At 28.9% G+C, this 22,439-nt stretch overlaps 1 protein-coding gene across 3 annotated transcripts in view; it reads left to right on the top strand.

The window, feature by feature from the left end:
• Window positions 1–22,439, top strand: part of LOC144836884 (target of rapamycin complex 2 subunit MAPKAP1-like) — a 105,416-nt gene that overhangs the window by 41,466 nt on the left and 41,511 nt on the right. For 2 of the 3 annotated variants that reach the window (XM_078691799.1, XM_078691800.1), the window contains exons 9-11: window positions 1,962–2,114; window positions 2,722–2,862; window positions 3,997–6,752. In XM_078691799.1, coding sequence (XP_078547925.1) covers window positions 1,962–2,114; window positions 2,722–2,862; window positions 3,997–4,190 — 488 coding nt within the window. In that variant the 3' untranslated portion in view covers window positions 4,191–6,752. Of the gene's footprint in view, window positions 1–1,961; window positions 2,115–2,721; window positions 2,863–3,996; window positions 6,753–22,439 lie in introns of those variants that run through there. The other variant, XR_013611403.1, reaches the window with a different exon arrangement.

The following is a 22,439-nucleotide window of genomic DNA, read 5'->3' as shown; positions in this document are numbered from 1 at the left end:
ATATAAATTTAAAAATAAAATACTAGTGATGTTTTTGTTTGATCTGTTATATTTCTGTTTGATTTGCAGTTGGCTCTTAATGCTTTGTTATAACAATGATAGAGTTTTTTTTAGAGTTTTTTTTTTCATTAGACCTTTTGTTTGAGAGAATTTCTATTTTTATGTTTGAAACAAAATTTTAATTGTGATCCTGTTTTTCCCCGTCTCTCTTCTGTCGCATCACTGCCACAATTTAACCAAACTCTAATAATCATCAGCTCTGTCGCCACCATAGCATCGTTTCAGCTCAATCGCTACGCGAGCAGTGCCAATTATTCTGAGCATATGTCCTTTTATACACTTTTTTGTAATGTACTAGTCACCAAGTAGAATTATTACATTACTATGGTTTTTATGTCATTAAAGTTGTCTGATATTGCTAGATTGCTTTTTATACATCCTTTTTCATTGCCAATATTGCTCTCATAAACTGTTTGTGGTAATTTAATTTTCATTCAAGGTTTTTTTTGTATTATCTTAGTATCCCAACAAACGCAAACATTATCAATAAACCCAGATGTTTCAAAATGTATCATAAGACGACAGACCAAGAAACCATCCAATTAAATTAATAATATTTACAATTTTAACTCATGTTAATAAATAAATTCTGAATTTAAATTTTAAAGTAAGTTTTTATTATATTCTCATCCAAAAGAAAATTATAAGAAAATAAAGGCATAATTCTTTGATGTTAATTTATTTCAGCTTTTGGTATTTCTGTTCTTAAAGATCTATTAAATACATATTATTTGTTATTTATTCGGTGTTCTTCCAACTTAAAAAGCAATTCCATGAAGTTAAACAAGAATACATAAAAATCAAGAGGATTTCATTATTTAAAATGTATATAATTTAAACACAAAAAACACAATTGTAGGTCTAGGTTATTGAGATTGTACTCCGGACGCTGCACTATAAAAATTACCAAAAATTACCATGACTATTTCTAATCTAGAGAATAATTATATAAATACACAAACTGATTTCATTCCATAAATGGGTATGATATTACCTTACACCTATTCTAGAGATTATATGTGATATTCTATAATAGTTTCAAGGGTAGAATATATTCACAAGGGGCTATAATGCTTTCTTTTGTATTACATTTTTTTCAACCTTGTTTATTAGCAAAATGGTATATTAATGTATTTACACAATGAAATACTGTACACACACTGTTGTGATAGAATACAATATTTCGCCATTAATTATGTCATCAGGAATATTATGTCATTCTTGATGATGACATAGTTAATGAAATATTAAATCCCATCATAATGGCATGTAAAGGTACTCTACACAAAGTGTTCTACTGTTACATGTATTTTGTGTCAAGTACTGTAGCTGAACGGTTTAGGGCAGGGGTGTCTCAGACTAACCATAATATCGGCACTGGTTCAATGCAGTTACATTATGGTGGTAGAACAAAGTCTACTCAAATAATTGACTTAAAAATCTGATTGGTGTGCATCTTTCAGAAGAGTAGGGGATCCCCTGGTGTACTGGTGCGTATTCTCGGCTTCCTTAAAAGGATGACTGAGGTGATGAATAGTTGACCTCAGATCGACAGCACCTGACAACTTGTTACTTTTTGCAGGTTATCAGATGCAACCAATATTTTTTGTTAAATTTTATTTCAAAACCCAAACCAACAAAATACTGCAGGGAGTTGTTATTAATCTAATAACAACTCCCTGCTGTATGTATTACATCTGTTACAAAATATTGTATGATATTTTATGTGTAGTGATTTGTAAACTATTGTTGAGTTGCAAACAATAACATTATTCATGAGTGGCCAGAATAATAAAAATCTATTTTTTTATTTTTTAATGGCTAAATCACTTACTCATCCTTTATTTACTGTAGAATTTCTAAACACTTTTAGATAATGTGACTCTTATTATATTTTCTAGGTAAACGGGAATCAATATCTTTTATCCACGAGAGTCGTGGTAATTCTCAAGTTACGTGCGAGACAACGTTGGTTCCTAGTTCACAGTACAAATCCTACAGAATTCAAATGCTTCATAAAAACGTACTCAGACCACCCTCTGGTGTAGATTTTGGTAAGTTTTTTTGTTTAATTCAGATTAAATTTATTATCATAATGTACATGTAAAAACATACAATGAAACTTTATCAGCTCAAAGAGTATACTAAATATAACATGGAACATATAAACATAGAAACAAACATTAATTTCTTAAAACAACAACACATTCATAGCCTATGGCAGACGGAAAAAAGTAAAGCTTTTGATCAGGTAGTTATGGCGTTCTCTATTTAATATTCCATGTGACTTTAATTTTGGGTTCGTCCCACTTTTATTTCATCAATTTTTAAAATATTGAAATACATTTTAAGACATAACCACAATGATTCAATCATTTATCTTTTAAAAATGGTTGGTTGCATTTTTCAACAAAACAAAATAAACAAACAAAATATCACCAACATCCACTCTGGCCACATTTTTGTTAACCTTTTCTTTGTTTATAAAAACTCACATTTGATGAGAATTTCCAACTTGGAAATAAACATGGGCACTTTACAATCAAATTATATTCACAAAGATCACAGACATTGATTGCTACAGCAAGAATTAAAAAATATAAAGAAAAAATATACTACATAATAGTAGATTGTGATTTTGTTTTTCTTTTTACTACTTAGGTTTATCAGCAGAGAAAATTGAAATAGTACCTATAATGCAAATGAAGACAAAAACCTCTAAGTTATGGAATAAGCAAAAAGCATACTCAATAAGTTCTGATAAATTAGCAGATTGCTTAATAGTACATGAAGGCAAAACAGGTAAATACTTTAAAAACTATTTTAGTTGGACATGATTGCCTCAGACAATTACGATTAAGCCAGCGTATTCACAACCTATCAAGGTTTCTCTAAATCGCTGGCAGTGGGGTTTTCCATTTTCAACAAATATTTCTTGCTGTATTCATGACGAGTTGACGGAAGTTGAACTACAGAGAGTTTAGATACCTTATATAGATATTGTATAGGGCCTACGGAAAGCCTAGTGTTTACAACTTCCGTCTAATGAAACACATAGCGCTTTGGTAGTGTGTCACCGACAATCATGTGTACTGTATTCCTTTAAATCTTGTATAGCGCAGCGTATGCTAATGACATATCGCAAATTTGTCATAAATCGGGGTACCTAGTCTGAATCGTCATAGTATGCAACTAGTCAGTTACATTCTTGTTGTTTTGCAACCAAAATAATAAAAATGTATCCCTATTTATTTAGATTTACATGATTTCTATCATATTTGTCCTTGTAAAATTTAACTAAATAAACTAAGTTAAATGTATATTTGTTAGCTTTTGACATTTGAGCCCAATGTCATGAATGTTTTAAAAATACTATTTCCTAAGGCAATATTTATGATATCCATTTTCAATTCTTATGTGGCCAGTAAAATGATATTGATGTACTTTTCAATTCAAAATACAGTAAAAATGAATTATTATATCATATCAGATTTCCTCTTTTTAGATATTGATAGTGTAAACTATTGGAACAAGAATGTTATTTAAAATATGTATTTAAACTATTTAAAGTAAAACAAAGAACATGATTACTTTACTTTAAAAAAATCCAATTTATGATAAATAAATTATTCCCTTAAGTGGCCGCAGACCCTTTCCAACTTTATAATGATTCTCCCCCCCCCCCCCTATATTGACCAGCAAAAAGTCTACTTCTAAACAAAATCTAACAATTAAAAAGAATTACAGGGCCTGATAGCCATTAATAAGACCCCTGTGTTACAAATGGTACAAAATATCAGACATAAGTACAAAAATATTTGTCGAAACTTTCATTTTGGACACTTTTTTTAGACCCACAAGTAACTTCTTTAAGTTAATGTGAAATGTGTATTATGAGTTTCACTTTCAATTTTGTTAACTTTTTTTTCTATATAGGGAAATCTGTTTTCAGACTTGTGTACCTGGCAACAAGTCGTGACTTCAAGTATCATGAATTTGAATCAAAATCATCAGATATAAAAGAAATAGTAGCAAAAATTCAACAAATCCTTGATTTACGATACAGCCAAGTTCGACGAGATTACCTGTATGTACTAAGCAAAAAACAACAGAAAAAACAAGAAAAATAAAGATGATAAAGAAGGAGATACATTTTGAAAGAAGGAAACCTTGCAATTATTATAATAATCTTCATAAATGTACATGATAATTCATTTTTGTATATAAATATTATTTTTATAAAAGAAAATAAATCTACGGCATCAAAATGGACACTGGCAATCAAGTCAACGATTTTAATATGACACATTTATAATTTTTTGCAATGTCTGGTGAAATCACTAAGAAACAACTCTATAATATAAACTTATATGTTGGACCATTTTGTAAAATGTGTGAGCAGAAATACCTGAAACTAGCTAAAATAAAGTAATGAAAGAGTATTTTTAACAAGAAATTTCAAAAAATAATCTTAATAATTTGAAACATAACTAGAAAGAATATTACAAACGACATTTATCTTTTATTAAGAAAGTAGTTACCAATCAAACCTAAAAAACAACATTATTTAATGATTTTGTTTCTGGAAGCAGGACAGATGCCAATTTGAACTAAATAAATGACAAATTGCTGTTTTGCGTTCTAATTTTAAAATATAAAAAATTACTCTAAAAGCAATAAAATACTTGTAAATGTGTATAAGAAAGAAGTATCAAACTGCTATATTGGTGGTCTGATTCTGAGTAAAATATATCACGCATTTATCATTAGTGAGAACAACATTTAAAAAGAAAATAGAAGTTTTGACAGTTTCATTAAAAACCACAGATGTACTACTAAAGAAATTGGTACAAACAAATTTATACTAATTTGTCATAATTTTATTTTTACCCTGGCAACAAACCATTACTTTCTTATGGATGTTTATTATTTAAAAACTAATCAATTAATAATGTACAGACGACATTAAAAAAAGTCTGGCAAAATTTGTTTTAGTAGCTTTGCCCCTTTTCTAATGTTGTGATGAACAAGTCTATGCTCATTTTATAATTATGTGTATGTTAGAAAAATAGAATTTGAATGATCCATCAAATTCCTAAATACAGTATCACATGTGATGAATGAACATGTAATGCTGTATCACACAACTTTCCTATGATAATGAACAAATTAAGATTAACTTAATTATGTAGAATCATGTAGTACAGTCTAAATAGTACTTAATTTTCTGACAGGTGTATGTTTTCAGAAATTGCTTGACAATTTGCTCAAACACAACATAGTACAAAGTTTTGTCAAAAAAATTTCTAAAAATGTTGATTTCTCAAAATGGTAGCTTATAAATCCAAATTGGAATACTGTATTACTATAAACAACAAAATAATCAATAATTTTACTCTTGTACACATGCTATTTCTCTAAACTTCAATATTGTTTCCGACCTTAGTAGAATTTGAGCAATTTCTTGAGCAACATTTCCATAGATCATTTTCTTAATAGTTTAGAAAAATGTTGCAAAAGTTTATTGATGATCTGGAATAGTTTATAAATATCTTAATGTTGTTTTAATAGATGGATTGAGACCTTTCAATTTGGGTTGGAAAAATTCAGAAACAAAGTCTAATCGATCTAAGACCTTTATTTTCTTTTTACACTAGACATACATCACAGCATTGTCTTGCTAAACAAATTGTAGATTATAACCGGAAAAATTTGATCATCGATCGTCTCTAAGTAATGTTAAGTACAAACTTTGCGAATTTTAATTCAGAAGAGAAAGACAAAATATGCCATCAATTAGACTTATCTGACCTCATGTATTAAAATAATGTTGTATAGCCATATGCACTTAATCAATTCTGGCTCGGAAATAATACTTATTAATTTTCAAATAAACATTTGCAGATGACACCAATGTTGCAATATGAATATAGTAAAATGTTTTGAAAGGGGTAACTGAAAGGTAATCTTCAATCATGCAGCAGAAGTAACACGAGAACGGATGAGTTACGTTATGGGCAAAAAAAGAGAGAGAGAGTTCTAATATCAATTACGAATCACAACAGGTCGATGCAACCATCAAGCATTCAATTGTAAATAACGATTTAAACTTGAACCTAAAAACATCTGCTATATCTATTATGTTACAATTTAACAAATGCATATATTGGTATGTAAGTTTGACTCGCGTAATTTATCAAACGGCGTCACTGTATTGAACGATTTCATATGTTGCACATAACTCATGTTTAGTTTGCGTATATCTCTACGTGAATGGTCAATCTATGCCAACTTGTACATTATTAAATAATTAAAAATACTAAATGATGCTGTACGATTCACATAAATCATAAAATTTCTTTTAATATAAAAGAGAATATTATAGATTATGATTTATATAGACAATAATTAATATATTAGTATTTTCCATCAATTTAAATTCTTGCTTGTTATATTATTAAGTATTAATAATTGTTTTTATAATATTATTGAGATAATTATTTTAATGTAATTGTGCTATTTCATAGTACATGTGAACGCACCTGATTTATATTATTATTGTCAATAATTTATTATCATTATTATTATTATAAAACTACCAAAGGAATATGTATATACAGTATATATGAGAAAGTAATTACAGTAATGTAAGTTTTAAGTTTTGATTAAAAGTGAATGTTTGTATCGTAAAAGAAGAATTCTATCATTTATTGCATTTAACAGACCTGAGTATTGTATATTTACTAACTGATTGGTTAATTTTGTACCACGGTACCAATGGTTCTATTGCATGTTCAGTATTTTGAAAATCAACAGAAGGCTGTTAAATTGGTCTAGCACTTAAGATTTTTACATTCATGTTAGGCATGGCATAAACATATATTTCATGTTTTTGAAGGGATTAAATTCATTGAAAGATGTATTAGTTCCTCCTAATTCAATATACCAGTCCATCTTTCAACTCATGAAATATACTTTCCATTCCACTCATAAAAATTATATAACTCGGTATCTTTATTTCAATTTCAAAAAGAACATCAAAAACAATTCACTAAGGCAAATAAAAATTTGTAGCAGCCAAAAAGCTGGATTGAGGATTTTTTTACAAAAGGCCTTTTCATTATTCAATTCATTATTAATGTACTATGGTGGAGTTGATGCCAAGTTTTTCTTGTTCCAATTCCAAGACCATGGGTTCAAATCTTGAGAGTATATTCCTTACAAAAACATCATTACTCTGCTGATTACATAGACAAGCAAAACTAGTAAACTTAACCCAGAATTAAATAGGATGTACGCAAGTTAACAACATTTTTGGGATGCAGTTCAGCTATTACCAAGTACTCGTAACATTTTGGTATAAGGCCGCCTACAATTTGCCATTTACCAATGGTTATAGAATATTAGTTTCTAATGAAGCATTAATGCAACTTGTAGTAAAGGCTTGCAAACACTTCCTGTTCTAATAGGTTTGGAAATTGGGTAAAATAGGCCAGTTATTGCCTAGCTTAAAACGTGAAGCCTGGCTATAATACTCGCTTCATTATTTAGTACAGTTAATGATACTGGTAATTGCTTCTTATATACACGAGGCATTCACGGCCAAGCGGTACTAATCGTTAGTGCACATCACCGCCATCGTCTTCATTAAGCTAATACCTTTTGATTGTCTGTACAGTAAAGATGCACATTTATCTAAATCATATTGATGTAGATTTATTACTGTCCATGTGACAAGCTGTAAACATCGCAACAACAGTAATACGGTCATTGTAGTCTTCAGATATCTGCTGCTAAATCTTTTGACAGATTAAATCAGACACGTACAGTCAAATGGCCGAACGGTTAATGCCAGGGTGCAGTAATGACGTTGCAGTTAAGTGCCATTTTTTTTTACTCCAGAGGTTGAATCACTTTTCCGCTATCACAACGTATTAAATGGATTATTTAACATTTTGTAATTTGCTACCTAAATTTATTTGAAAGTTACCAAATTGAAAATTACATGAAACATGTCTACTCAATTTTGCAACAGATGATGTTATGAATCGAATAGAGAACCACTTCTGGATGTTTATCTTTAACTGTGGTTTGCTTAAAAATTCAATATTCTATTAAGAATTTCATTTAGAATTTTGTAGGTACTTTTTGGTTTGGGACGTGTGTTTAATCTTTTTTTAATTTTAACGTTGTTTGATTCATGTTTTTGTATTGTATGCTTTGAGTGTTGGTGTGGCATGACTTGGTGAGGGTTGTCCTCTAACCTTGCTGCTTCTTGGCACACTCACACTGTTTTAATTATGCTAAAATGAATAAAATAAAAATTTATTTCAAATTTGTTCCCAGTCAAGAAATTGGAAGTACTTTAATTTATTCATAAGTTAATATTTGCTTATATCAGAAACATAAACACATTACAAACCCCTTTTTGTTTAATTTCTTTTATATTAACTTACATTAATAAAATTAAATTAATAAATAAAAAAACTGCAATGCATTCAGCATTAGAAGTACCATGGTGACCTATAAATTAGCCAAAATGGCAGTTGATCAATATCGATAAATGTCTAAATTTAACGAGTGAACATATGAACAGGGACATTTCTGATTCATCAAAATGAAACTCACAGACCTTAATTAGTAATGATGTTCTCATGTTCATTGACAGAAGCTTAACTGTCAATGTTATAGTTTTAATATTTCCCTTTCAATTATGTTTGTTTCTCTCTTGCTTTTTCACTGCTCTTTAGCGTTGTCTAAATAATATAAAGATGCTAGAAAAATATTTGACTTCATTAAAAAAAATAAATAAAATATTTTTTTTTAAATAGCTTAGTTAAAATAGTGCTTTTTGTTTGGATGTATTTAACAGAAATTATAGCTTTCATAAAGTCTCCAGATATCATTTTTGGTTGGATAATGATTATCAAGTTCAAGCATAAAAAATGAATAATACATTAAGCAAAGATTATATGGAGAATAAGCAAAATTCACAATTTTTACATAGAAAATATCGAATGTAGAAGTTGTATAGAGCTAGATGCTAGCCAGTCCTGCAGACATAACAGGTGTGTTCGACCTCTACCATTTATAGTGAGCAAGAGAATACGTATTTAAATACTGTATTTTGAAATAAGATAAACGGGTCCATATAAAAAAAACAAATTTTAGAAACCACTATTTATTCCAGTCTCAATTCACAAATACCGGTTTTGAAATACGTTTTTTTATCGTTTACGAAGTAAACCATTTTTTCTACATTTTCACTTCTACACGCCAAGATACAAACAACACACCTACAGAACACCTGAATGTGTTGAGTGCAATTACAATTTTCAAAAGGAAAGGCCTGATATATCCTGACATACGGAGCACCCTACTCCATGAAACCATTAGTGTTAAGGTTGCGACACACTAGAATGATAACGATCGACAATAAATGGATACAATTTTTCTTCATAAAACAAAATAAATTTGAAAAGTTTCCATTCTAGAATTATAGTAACCATAAATGCTGTCTTTCATTAAAATAATATTTTTTAGCCAATCAAATGTCATCATGATCAATAAAATTGTATCATCATAATATTATTTGCTCTTACAAATCATGATGTTATTTGATTGGACAAAGGCAGCATAGATGGTTTTCCTATAGTTCTGTGATGAAAACTTTTTATGTAGGAAAAACGAATAATAATATATTTATCGTCGAACGTTATCGTCCTAGCGTAAATAGGCCTTTACATGAAAATTTTGCTTGTTTCTTCCGATATATATCTACTGTTAAAAACTTTACTCTTGCAAGTCTATTCTGTCTAATGTTTACAAGTAAAACAAACTTATATTATTATCAGTCAATTTCACCTCAACTGATTCATTCTCATTACTTTTTTTTTATACTTCAACTAAATATTATCTTTGGCATATTTCCAAGTTTCATTAAGTTGATTACTTTTTTCCATCACCTCTGTTGTTCATCCATCTACCTGTCACATCAAGCCTATTTCTTCTGGTTACATTGTGACCGGCCCCATTCCTACTCCTGCTTAAAAGGTGTCAATATTCCTATAATTAGTCACCTCTAGATTGGATATCTGTAGTCTATGTACGTCTGTCATTTTGTTCTCTAAGTAGCGAGTGTATAAAAATGTTGATTGATGAACTGCGCCAATCTAGTGCGTAACAATTTTTATTTTAGTACTAGATATTTTCAGATAAATATTTGACGTATATTCTCGTATGCAAACCAGGCGTATGACTGACCCATAGGTTAGAGACAAATTTATATGTTGGGTGCATCAACATACCCCAAATTAATTAGCTTTTGGGACATGATGTGAATTGAAGGGATTTAAACTTTTTAGTATTGTAAAAAAACTTTTTCAGTTTTATGTACAAAATTATACATTAGTACAGAATTATAGCATTAAAAAAAGTAAATTTAACTTTTATCCAGGAAATATTGTTTTCAAATTTGTCACTGTATATGTGGTAATGATCCAAAATCATTGTTAAAATGTTTAAATGTTGTCATGGCAGATACAAGATACAATATTCAAAGAAATTTTGATTTTAAAAGATTATACACTGCATATCAACAAACAAGTGTAAAAGGTATTAGTATTATATAATTTGAATTATGATAATAATTTATTAATTTAAAAAAAGAACATAAAAATGACAACTTCTAAAATAAATATATTATATGTGAAGTTTATCATTTCTGAGTTTGAATTTTAATTAATAAAAATATCAATAAAATGATTTATAATGATTACCAAAGTTAATAATCATGACTTATCTAATTACAATTATTATTCTTACTTCATAAATCCTCAAATTTACATTAAAAAAGTTTATATAAAAGTTAATGGATTAAAAAAAAGATTTGAAATTAGAAGTTGACATGAATAAACTTGATGTCAGTATTTGTAGTGTGTTATAGTCGGCGCCATGACAGTGAGTGACAGCCAAGACCTTTTAAGTGCAGTCATTGTACAGTTAAAAACCTCGTTCGTTTTGATTTAAGGGTAGGGGAAATTAGTCCTATGTTAAAATAATGAGCATGTTCAAAATGTTTATCATGAAACTTGAACCTTGTGGTTTACAGTCATGTCAGTTATATTGATGATGATCCACATTTTAATTCAATAATTGAATAATTAATTAGTCTAATTTTAAAATTTGCTAAACTTCCTATTAAAGAGATAGTACATTATATCATTGGGGGTTGGAGCAAGATATGAATATGTCTATTAACATCAGTATAAATAATGAATGTTTATGAGTAAATGGTAAAAATAATTTTAAGGGGTGAAGGATTATTTTCACAAGGTGAGGCAGAGTAAAAATGTTTTTCATTGTCACCGAATGAAATACTTGTTCCATTGCATGAATACAAAACATTCATTATTTTAACACATCTAACTATACTTTTAGAGAGAAGCTAGGCCACCAAGGCCAAAACATTCCAAAAGGCAGCACTCAACTGTTGGATGCGGAGTAGAACAATGGCGCACACTACAGGTTGAAAATGATTAGTCAATTATAACAGCCTAGCCTGTGCGTGCTGTTGCTTTTGTAACAAAAATGAACACACAAAACAAAATTGCAATACTCTCATATCATCATCCTCGCACTCTTGATGACATAATTAAGAGTGCAATAGAGAATTTATCATGTGACCCACAAAAGGTAAAACAACACTAATAAATGATATACAATAGATGGAACTCTCCGTTGGACTTTTCAAGTGACACTTTCTCATGAAATGATCAAGAGTCAATCTATGTTTTAACACTACAAACAATTACCTGTAACAATTTATATAAGGGTTAGGCCAACAAAATGTTCCCTTAATATAGATACTCTACTGCATTGCAATATATAAAATTTAAAAAAATGTTCAAAGACAATGTACAATTATGACTATATATAAACGTGTGTAATAAATGTAACAAATCATTAAATTTTTTTACACATTGTAAGATTTTTTTTCAATTTGAAACAGTTGTAGTACACAAGTAATTGGATAAGGCAAATTGTAGTAAACCTATAGATAGAACATAATAGAATAATTGAATAACTAATTAGCTTGATTGATGTGGTTTGTAAATATTTACATTGATAGACTAAACAAGTATACAACAATTTCCTGCTAATTTGATCATCCTCAATTAATTAATTAATCAATTTGTTAATTAACCCATTTCACAATTATTAGCCTTTTCAAATTGTGAATTTTACAATGAAGCATAATCTTACATACAAAAAAGATTTTCTAAATTGTTTAAAAATGTTTATGATATATTTTATTATTTATTTATTTTGATTAAGAAAATGTGTCAATTGACTGGGGAGAATAAAAAAAATAAATTTTTTTATTTGAAATCTATATTTGAATTATAAATTTTAATGTGAAAATAAATTTCCGATGCCAATTTATTTACAAAACGGTTGATTGACAATTTAATAATCTTGAATTTATTTATTTTAGGAACCATGTACTCAATAAATCATGCCACACAGCTAGCCTGGTAATAAAACAAATAATTGAACATGCCATTAAAATAACATACTGTATAGAAAGTTTACAGTAACTAAAAACAACACAATCTGTGTCACAAACATTCTATTTGACCTAATTCTTCTTAAGAAAATCTTTCAAGTTTCATTTTGAAAAAAATAGTACTTGAATCTCTTAAAAAATAGATATTTCAACTTAAAAAGTTGCTGTCAATCGACAATAATTTATTTAATTGGCGTCTACATCAATTTATATCGGTTTCCATTACTTTTTTTTTCATTTATCAATGCCCCCATACTTCTTATATAGAAGTAATACTAACATCATGTATTTATAAATTTACGTAAGAACAAATTTTGGTAAATCGCACCCAACTTTTTAAAACCAGTATGCTAATTAAGTTTCGTTAGATAAATAACTATTGACGATTCAACAAATTTAGGTTAAACAATTTTTCCTGAATAGGGGTGTTTTCCGAATGTGGTACACACCGTTTGTGGTTGTTGATGCTGAAAACATACCCACACACAATAATACGAGGATGCTTTTCAATAATTGTTTTTAATCACTGAATCTCGGTACACAACTCATTTTAATTAAATTCTTTTTATATTTTTTGTTATAATATTAATCCAAATCTGTGTTATTTTTAATGAATACAAGAACTAAAATTTTTTTTAAATGCGAAAATCTTGCAAAAAATCAATCAATTAAAGGTTGATTTTTAAAAGAGAAAGGTACAATATTTATTGACAAAAGGAAATGTACTGTATGTGACTGAACTGAGATAATGTGTATGTTTAGCCTAAGCATCCCAGCTTTCAGATGTTTTGATGTGAAAAATATTACTAATGCTTTGTACGGGTTTAAGCTTAAATGTCAAGTATGGAATTTAAAGACTGGAAACACGGTTTGAATTTTACCTTAAAATCACTTAAAGTGCTTTGTAAGTGAACTTTAGTCAATGTACATCATTTCAATGAGAAATTGGGACAATCATTCAATTTAATTACCTTGCTTTGAAAAGGCGTGTTTTTCACAGATTGAAGTTTTCTCGTTTAAAGTGTACCACAGACGTAAAGTTCATCAGGATTTTCCCTTTCTGATTAAAGTTCTAGATTTTTAACTAGTTCATTTAATTTGATTTTATTTCACACTATTTGTAGTTTACACTGAAGAGATTGAATGAAAATACACTGAGAGAATGAAAGAATGAATGAAGAACGAAAAATGGAATAATCAATTAATAAATGAACGAATGAAAGAAAAATAATTGATAGAAAAAAGATTAACTACAAGAATGAGGAATGAATGGATGAATGAACAAATGGATAAAAGAGTGTAGTAATAAATAAACAAATGAATGAATGAACTATATGAATGAATGAACTATATGAATGAATAACTGAACAATGAATGAACTAACAAATGCATAACAAAATAAATGAAGTAACAAATGAATGAATGAATGAATGAATGAATAAATGAATGGACTGCATGAACAAATGAACTAGTGAAAGAAAAAATGAATGCATGAAAAAATAAACTAATGAATGAATGAATAAAATGAACAAATGGATGAATTAACTAATAAATGAATGATGAACTACTGAATAAAGGAATGAACTAATGAATGAATGAACTAATGAATGAATAACTACTAAATAAATAAATATATAAATGAATAAATCAACAAATGGAGAAACTAATAAATTAATGACTGAACAATAATGAACTAATAAATGCATGAAAAAAAGAAATGAATGAATTAACTAATGAAGGAAGTAATGAAAGAATGAATTAACAAATGAATTGGCTAGTGAATGAATTTAATTATTGGGTTTAGATAGAGAATTAAAAATATAGGGATTGGGGTGGGGTGGGGGAGGGGCTATAAATATCTATTAAATTGTATTTTTTATCACAGAAAAAGAATTAAAGACTTATTCTAAAATTATCATATTAATTGATAAATGTTGTTACATTATAACACATTTAAAAATTGTACTTTTTTTCCCTAAAATAATAAAATAATCTTAAACAAGAAATATATTCTCACAAATACAAATGGAAGTGAAAATTGATTTAATTTGGCATAACAGACAAACAGACTTTATAACATTGTATTCGTTTTGATTATTGTGTTGTGCCTGAATAGTTAAAAGGTCATTTATTGATGTTTTCTATGCATTTTGGGTTTGAATTTCTCTAAAGTAGAGTACAGACCATTAGACGCCTTGTTTGAAATTAACTTGGGGGAGTATGTTATAACCTGTCGGTGAGTTTATTGCATGGGGTCACCATCACTGGCACAAGATGACAGATGGGTCTTCTGTTTGTTTAGATTTACTCTCTACAGGGATGATCTCAAAACTTGGGCAAGTAGAGGAAAATTGATGGTTTCTTAAAGTTATAATATTGAAGGAAACAATGCTAGAAAGGTAATTGGCAAGAATGTTTACAAAAGGGTCAAACATAGGTATACTTGATGAAAGATTACATTACAGTTTGTTTATATCACATTGAATTCAGTCAAATCTGTTAAAAAGATTGTCATTTCCAAGAATGACACCCATAAAGAAATGTTATACTTAATAAAGCGTTTACAATTTGATTTTTAATTTAATTTTTTAAATTTTAATCGATATCAAAAAAAAGCATTTTCGACATTAAAATAATGTTTAAAAAACATGTTTTTCAATAAAAAATAAAAAAATTAATACCAAACAATAGATAACAATTCAAATATTGTCAATATTACAACAATGTTGGCATTCTAATGAAAACAAATTCTAATGTTATAAATAAAACTTTTTGTAATATTTGGGAACATTTTTTATTTTTATAAATTAATGCTTATATTGCATAAAAGAAAGTTGATTGTATAAGATATATATAAAATAAAAGAAACAATGATTATATTAAACAATATTAATATATTGTACATACCAAACTGGTATAATAATAGTGATGAACCTAGTTTATGAAATACTGTATAGTAAGGATGCACAAACCTATACTCTGTAGTCAATGTTTCTAGGTAAATTTGGATTTATAAAACAATTGATTGATTACAAAAAATATTTTAAATAATTATAAAAAACAAATTTATATTATGCAAACAATTTTGATATTATAATACATATTTGATATTATATAAATAATTCTATATTATATATTAAAACAATTTTTAAATTATATAAAAAATATTTGATCTTTGATAAACAAATTATATATTATATAAACAATTCTGATTTTATATAAAACAATTTTGATATTATACAAACGATTTTGATATTATACAAACAATTTTTATATTATATAAAACAATTTTTTTATTATATAAAACAATTATATATTATATTTATTATTTCAACAATTTATGGGTTTTTTTCATATAAACTCTAAAATAATGTTGATATAAATTATTAACTTATTTTATTTATACAATTTTGATATATAATTAATTTTATGTTAAATAAAATAATTTTGTTATATAATATAAGCATTATATAACAACATTGAATACTGTATATAACACACAATTTAACATAGATAAACCTATATAAAGTAGTAAAATATGATAGGAGCAACATAAAATAATTTGTTAAATTTAACTGCCATACATTTTTTTATTCTTTTATAGGTAAAATCCTGGAAATTTACAAATATTTTAACAATTCTTAAACAACAAGATATACTGTACTTAGCAATTAGTCATTTAAAGAATTGTTTTAAATATTTAAAATGTTTCTGCATTTTGTGGAGAGACCCCAAATGAATTATTAATACTTACAACACTTATCTTTTTTATTTTACATCTTGAAAGAAAAACAGACAGTGAAGTCACTGATTTACGATATAAATCAATTGGGATTTGTACCTAGTGATGGTAAACATTACTTCAAGTTATAACAATAGTAATAAAACTGTTGTAAGATAGAAAGACCTGGGTCTATAGAATTTATGACAGGGTAGGGAGGAATAAAATGCACCACTGCATGACTGATGGATACCAATATGCCACTTGTTATATTAATTTATTTATTAAGTATTTTTATGGTGCTTCCCATAAACTTTAGGTGTAAATGACATAGACATTAAACAGTTAGCCTCTTGAGAATCCAGACATCATACGGCTATATGTAGTATCTGTTTATTAATAGAAGAGCCATCAATGTTTCTTTCTCTTGGGCTCGTTCCTATTGCGTAAGGCCAAAAAAGGCCATAAAAATAAGTATAAAATACACAACATACTTTTTAACATAATATGTTGTAAGCTTGAACCAGGCCATGTAGGCAAAAGTGCTCAATGCAAAGCAGAGCAGAATAGAAACAGTCAAAGACTCTAGTTACAACTTAAACATTTTAATGCAATCTCATGATGAGTACTCCAATCTTCAGGTGCTAGGTTTGCTTGCTATATGAAACAAAGGTTAGAAGGTGTTTATATTATGCAACAGTGCCTTTACCAAAGAGCAAAGTTCTTTATTAAAATTAATACTTTGACTAAAAGATATTCACTCATTCCATAGATCCACGATTATTTTACTAGTGTACAAACACAGTGGATTTATTACAAAATTGAAAAAAAGCATGCTTACACTAATTCTGAATTTACTGGCTTTCATCAACTTTGCATAAATTATAAAAGAGCTCTGCTCACTTTTAATAACAGTGTAGAGCCTGGTCCATTTCCAGTATATGTTAAACATATGTAGGTAGCATCTTGTAAATTGCGTTTATCTGACATCTTCTTAAACAACAACGACCACGAAACCAATGGAGATGTTTCTACCGTTGCTTCTAAAATCTGGAATGGCCTACCACAATATTATACGATCCATAGAAATTCTGGAAGCATTTAAATCACGGCTCAAACATAACTGATCAATTTTCTTCTTTCTACTTTTTCTTTGACTTGGGAGAGAGCCATAAGCTGGCTAATCTCACATATTGATGTAACTGAATTATGTAACTATTAAAAAAAAATTGTTCCTCAAATTATGTTTGCTTTTGTTCCAAATTAGAGCAATTCTCATTAAACTTTACTGGTGTTTTCTCATGATGTATAATTTTAGCAGGCACCCACTCTTCTATGATTTTCATACAGTACATATATAATATTTATAACAAAATATTTTGTTTATAACCTAAGATTAAAATATATACTGTAGACAATGGAATTTAAAGGTAGGCTGGGGACAGTTACTAAAAGTAACTCAACTGAAAATAACAAGTTGACTAGAGCAAACTATGAAACATTTTTGAAGGGATGCAGGGTGGCTTGAGAAATTTGAAAACAACAAAACTCCATTGATATACATGGTTGTAAAATCCTGTGTGAAGTGTCATACAGAGTGACATTTGTTGTGTATAATATAAAGGGGAAATCTGCTGATTTTTTCTTGATTGGCCGGTGGATCATTACCGCAATTTTTACCCTCCATAACAAAATTACAATGCAATTGAGACCTAGAAAAATAAAAAAAATTGTCTTACTTGACGCAACAAACCATCGTGGGGCTGAGGTGGCGGACTTTTACATTAGCTTCATTACGTTGGTCAGCTGGGGGCGCTGCATTGTCCTGGGAATTGGATTTTATGTTGTGAAATAAAACGACGGAACGACTTTCAACAACTGAACATAACAAAAAAGATTGAGTGCTTATGGTTCAGGTTCCCCATATCACACGCATGATGAGATTCAAAGATTTCAGTTGAATTTACCAAAAGCAGTTTCGAAAAAGCATGTACTGTATATGTTTTATTTTGATCTTGGAATATAAAAAACAAACTCAATTAAAATGCTCTAGTATCAACATTTTTTTGTGTTCAATTGTTTGGAGTACTTATGTTGCTTTCAGTTCCATGCTATAAGAAAAATTGGTGGAGACACCAATGTATACAGTATTACCACCCCATACTTTTGGCCAAATCTCCTTTACTTGGTCATATAGGGTAAATTTAATTTAACATTTATTCTTTCAATTGAAAAAGATAAGAAAACAAGAAAATGAAGAATAACAATAAATAAAAAAAAAAACAACTGAAACTTACTTTTAGTAGACTAAAATGTGTAATTAACCAAAAAATATACAATAATTTTAATTTTGCTAAACATCATGATACATTATAATATTTATAGAAATGTTTTGTACTTTAAAAAGTACAGTACACATACATTAAAACACATTCAACTTCAGTAAATATTTATCACCATTTAATTTAGAACTCATCCCAGACATGGTTGGTTGAGTGATATCTATGTATAATTCCAATTCATGTAAAGACATAAAAAAGCAAAGTTATAAAGTAGGAACAGTGCAACCACAGAACAAGCAAAAAAACTTTTTGAGAAGTACAGGTGCACTAGAAACAAAGAGATAATAAAATATGAAACTGTTACCGTATATTAGATTTGAACATCTAAAAATAAAATAAACAAAAACTGAAAAAATAAAATAAAAAATAAACATTATCAAGCTGTTTACAAATTAAATTACATTTGGATAAATTGATGGTTCACGCAAAAGAGCAACGATAGTTTTATACTAATATCATCCATCTATAAATGAGTTTGACCAACAGGAACAACAGGATGCTGAGCTCCGGAGATCAAAGGGTTTATTTGAGGCTGTGACATGATCAGTTCTCCTGTACATTGTACATACTGTTGGTATTTGTCGCAGCCAGACATAAGATCAAAGGACAGTTACGAGGTCCTGTCTTGGCAAGACGAGCTCAGTGTCCTGTTGTTAGATTGTCTTGGTTCGAAACTCCACAGTTACAGAACGTACCATAGATGACCCTGCTCTGGTGTGGATGCATCACAGATGGACTCTCCTCTGGTTATAAATGGCCCTTCTTCAAGTAAAATATGCAGGTATAGACAGACCCCTCGACCTCAGGTATGTACATAGATGCATCCTCATATAGAGATTAATTTATTCATAATAAATCAAACTTTTACAAAAATGAGCATTAAATATTTTTAATTGAAATTGCATGATTCAATTGTCTATAAGGCTCTTTATTTTTATATTTTAAATTTTGGCCCTGTAGTATTTGTTAACAATATTACATTATTACACTGTTTATCAAATGATGATGTGTGCTTGGACAACTAAACATTAATTGTATGAGTTTTTACTCACTTTGACTGAAGTTGCTATAACAAATTAATATCTAAATCTATTACAGCATTGTATGTGGACACACACCAAAGTCATGTATCTGTGAACATAACAATTTTTTTAAATATCATTTGAATATAGAAGATCAATTGCCAGAAACACAATGAGAAAAATGTGTTTGTGAATCAACAGATAGAGAGTGAATAAGCTGTGAGTAAGCGGAAGATCTTGCCTAAAATTAAACACAGATGATAATAGGCCTACAAACATAAAACAACATACATAACTTTATACAAACTTTTTGAAGGGTTTCATTTTGATTTTTTTCTTCTTTATACTGGGAGATTTCATCAGTACAAGACTTTTTTTCGAGAGAGGAAGTATACAAGACCATGAATTATTCTTTTCGAATAATTATGGTACCAAGTTCTTTATCATGTACAATGAATGTACACAGCTTTGTCCTATCTGAAGTAATGGAGTATTGCCTAAGATTACAACATGGTACGGCATGCATTGAACCCAAGCCTTACACATGCTAGTCTGATATCCATACCACAATACCGCTATCTAGGTGATTAAAAGAAAATATCAAGTGCTTTTTTTCAAACATGCCCTTATATATTTTACAAGTTATTTATTGCAAAGATGTACAAAGATATAAAAACACTCCACAAATAAAAATACTTGGCAAAATGCATCAGAACACATTCCTTGTAAAGATATTAAATATTATTATTGATAAGTTGTCTGATTCTTATGAGAATGTCAAAACCTTTAAATCATGTGATAATATGATCAGTGGTAATATTTGAAGATGTATCGTCACCCAAAAACATGAAAAATGAAGATTAATAAAAAAAGACTTGAATAGGCCATTTCACAGTTTTACACTATACTAATTTAAAAAAAAAAGTTTTCAATTATAAGACCCTAATCCTAAACAAGACCCATTGACTTCCAGTCAATTTTACTATTCTTTGCTTTAAATTATAATTTTGTTCAGGTAAATATATGAAATCTCAAAGCAATTTTTTGCAATTTCTGGGAGCAGAAGTGACGTCACAATATCATAAATAGGTTTTACTGTATATATTCTTATTCTCCAAGTCAAGACCTTTGAAATGACACCAAACACGGCTATATTACGCCGAAAATCGTTTGGCACCAAGGTACCACCTTCGAGACGTCATATGGCTGCATCCGGTTTGAAATTAAAAAATCTGGCTCTATAGCTTTGAGGACATGTTCCTGTAGTATACCCATGCCAAATCCCAGCTCAATACTACAACGAATAAGGGAGGAGTAGTACTTTATAAATTGGAATTTTTTTTATTGGTACCAAGTTTATGATGTAATAATTCTGCATCCGGTTGAAGTACGAAAATGTTCTCTCTATAGCTTTGTTCACCTATGCCATGTTTCAGAGCCGTCAGATGACGCGTAAAGAACTAGTAGGTCTTGAAAGTTGGCTCAATAGTGTCCAGACGGAAGAAGAAGAAGAGGAGAAGAAGAAGAGGAGAAGATGAGCGAGTCCTAGACTCGGGTACCCAGAGTAAAAAGAAATATTTTGTAAACATATTTGCTTTTGAAAACTGACTTAATCATTGAGAACAAGGTTAAGACAATTTTTTTGCTAAGCAAGTTTGATCAATATAAACCCCACTAACTTAAATTTGGAATGAACAGTAATAGAAAATAATGACATTTTTCTTTTAAAAATAAATGTTATGTAACACATTTTATAATAAAATTATATGTACAAGATTATTTTACACATGTGGAATCAATCAAATTTGATCTTATAGAAAACATGCTTTCCTTCCAATTTGTAGTAGATGCTAAAATACAAAAGCAGGTTTAACAAATTTAGTATAAAGTGTATTATTTTAATCACTAGGTGACTACATACTAAAAAGGCTGTTGTAAATATTTAGGGTATATCATAATATTTGATTTCATATTTATGCATTGGCATATGTTTAGTACATTCTCATTAAATGTAATTGTAGTCATATCATTGAAGAGTGGTAGGGGTGTAACATTTTATCAGTACACAACGAATTATGGAAAAAGTGCAAGTTATCTGAAAATATGTGAATATTACATTATTTACCATGAAAAATAATATTTGGTTTCCTAGTGAATGATGTAAATCAAATTAGGTTAATTTGCATACAGGTGTTTATGTAATTTTATTTTAACCGAACATAGCTTTTATCGCGAGCAAATCAAACAGTTCGAAGCCCTGATTGGTTGTACAAAAAATAAATGAAAATATAAATATGCATGATTTTATTCACCTACAGTAGTAAAAAGGGGGTTCTTTTTCAATAGAAAAAAATGACAATTTTGAAATTGTTTTTTAATTACTTTTACTTAAATTAGTTAATTAATTACTCAAATAGTCATGGCAAAAAGAAAACTCAATATAAATAACACTTTAGAAATACAGAGAACCTCTATCAAGGGGCCAGCTTTGAGACGTCAAAGGAGGAATACAGAGAACCTCTATCAAGGGGCCAGCTTTGAGACCTCAAAGGGGGAATACAGAGAACCTCTATCAAGGGGCCAGCTTTGAGACCTCAAAGGAGGAATACACAGAATCTCTATTAAGGGGCCAGCTTTAAGACGTCAAAGGAGGAATACAGAAAACCTCTATCAAGGGGCCAGCTTTAAGACGTCAAAGGAGGAATACAGAGAACCTCTATCAAGGG

The sequence above is a fragment of the Antedon bifida genome, chromosome 3, assembly GCF_963402885.1.
Source record: "Antedon bifida chromosome 3, ecAntBifi1.1, whole genome shotgun sequence".
NCBI lineage: Eukaryota > Metazoa > Echinodermata > Crinoidea > Comatulida > Antedonidae > Antedon > Antedon bifida.
The sequence above is the reverse complement of the archived record's forward strand: the minus strand, read 5'-3'. Positions and strand labels throughout refer to the sequence as shown.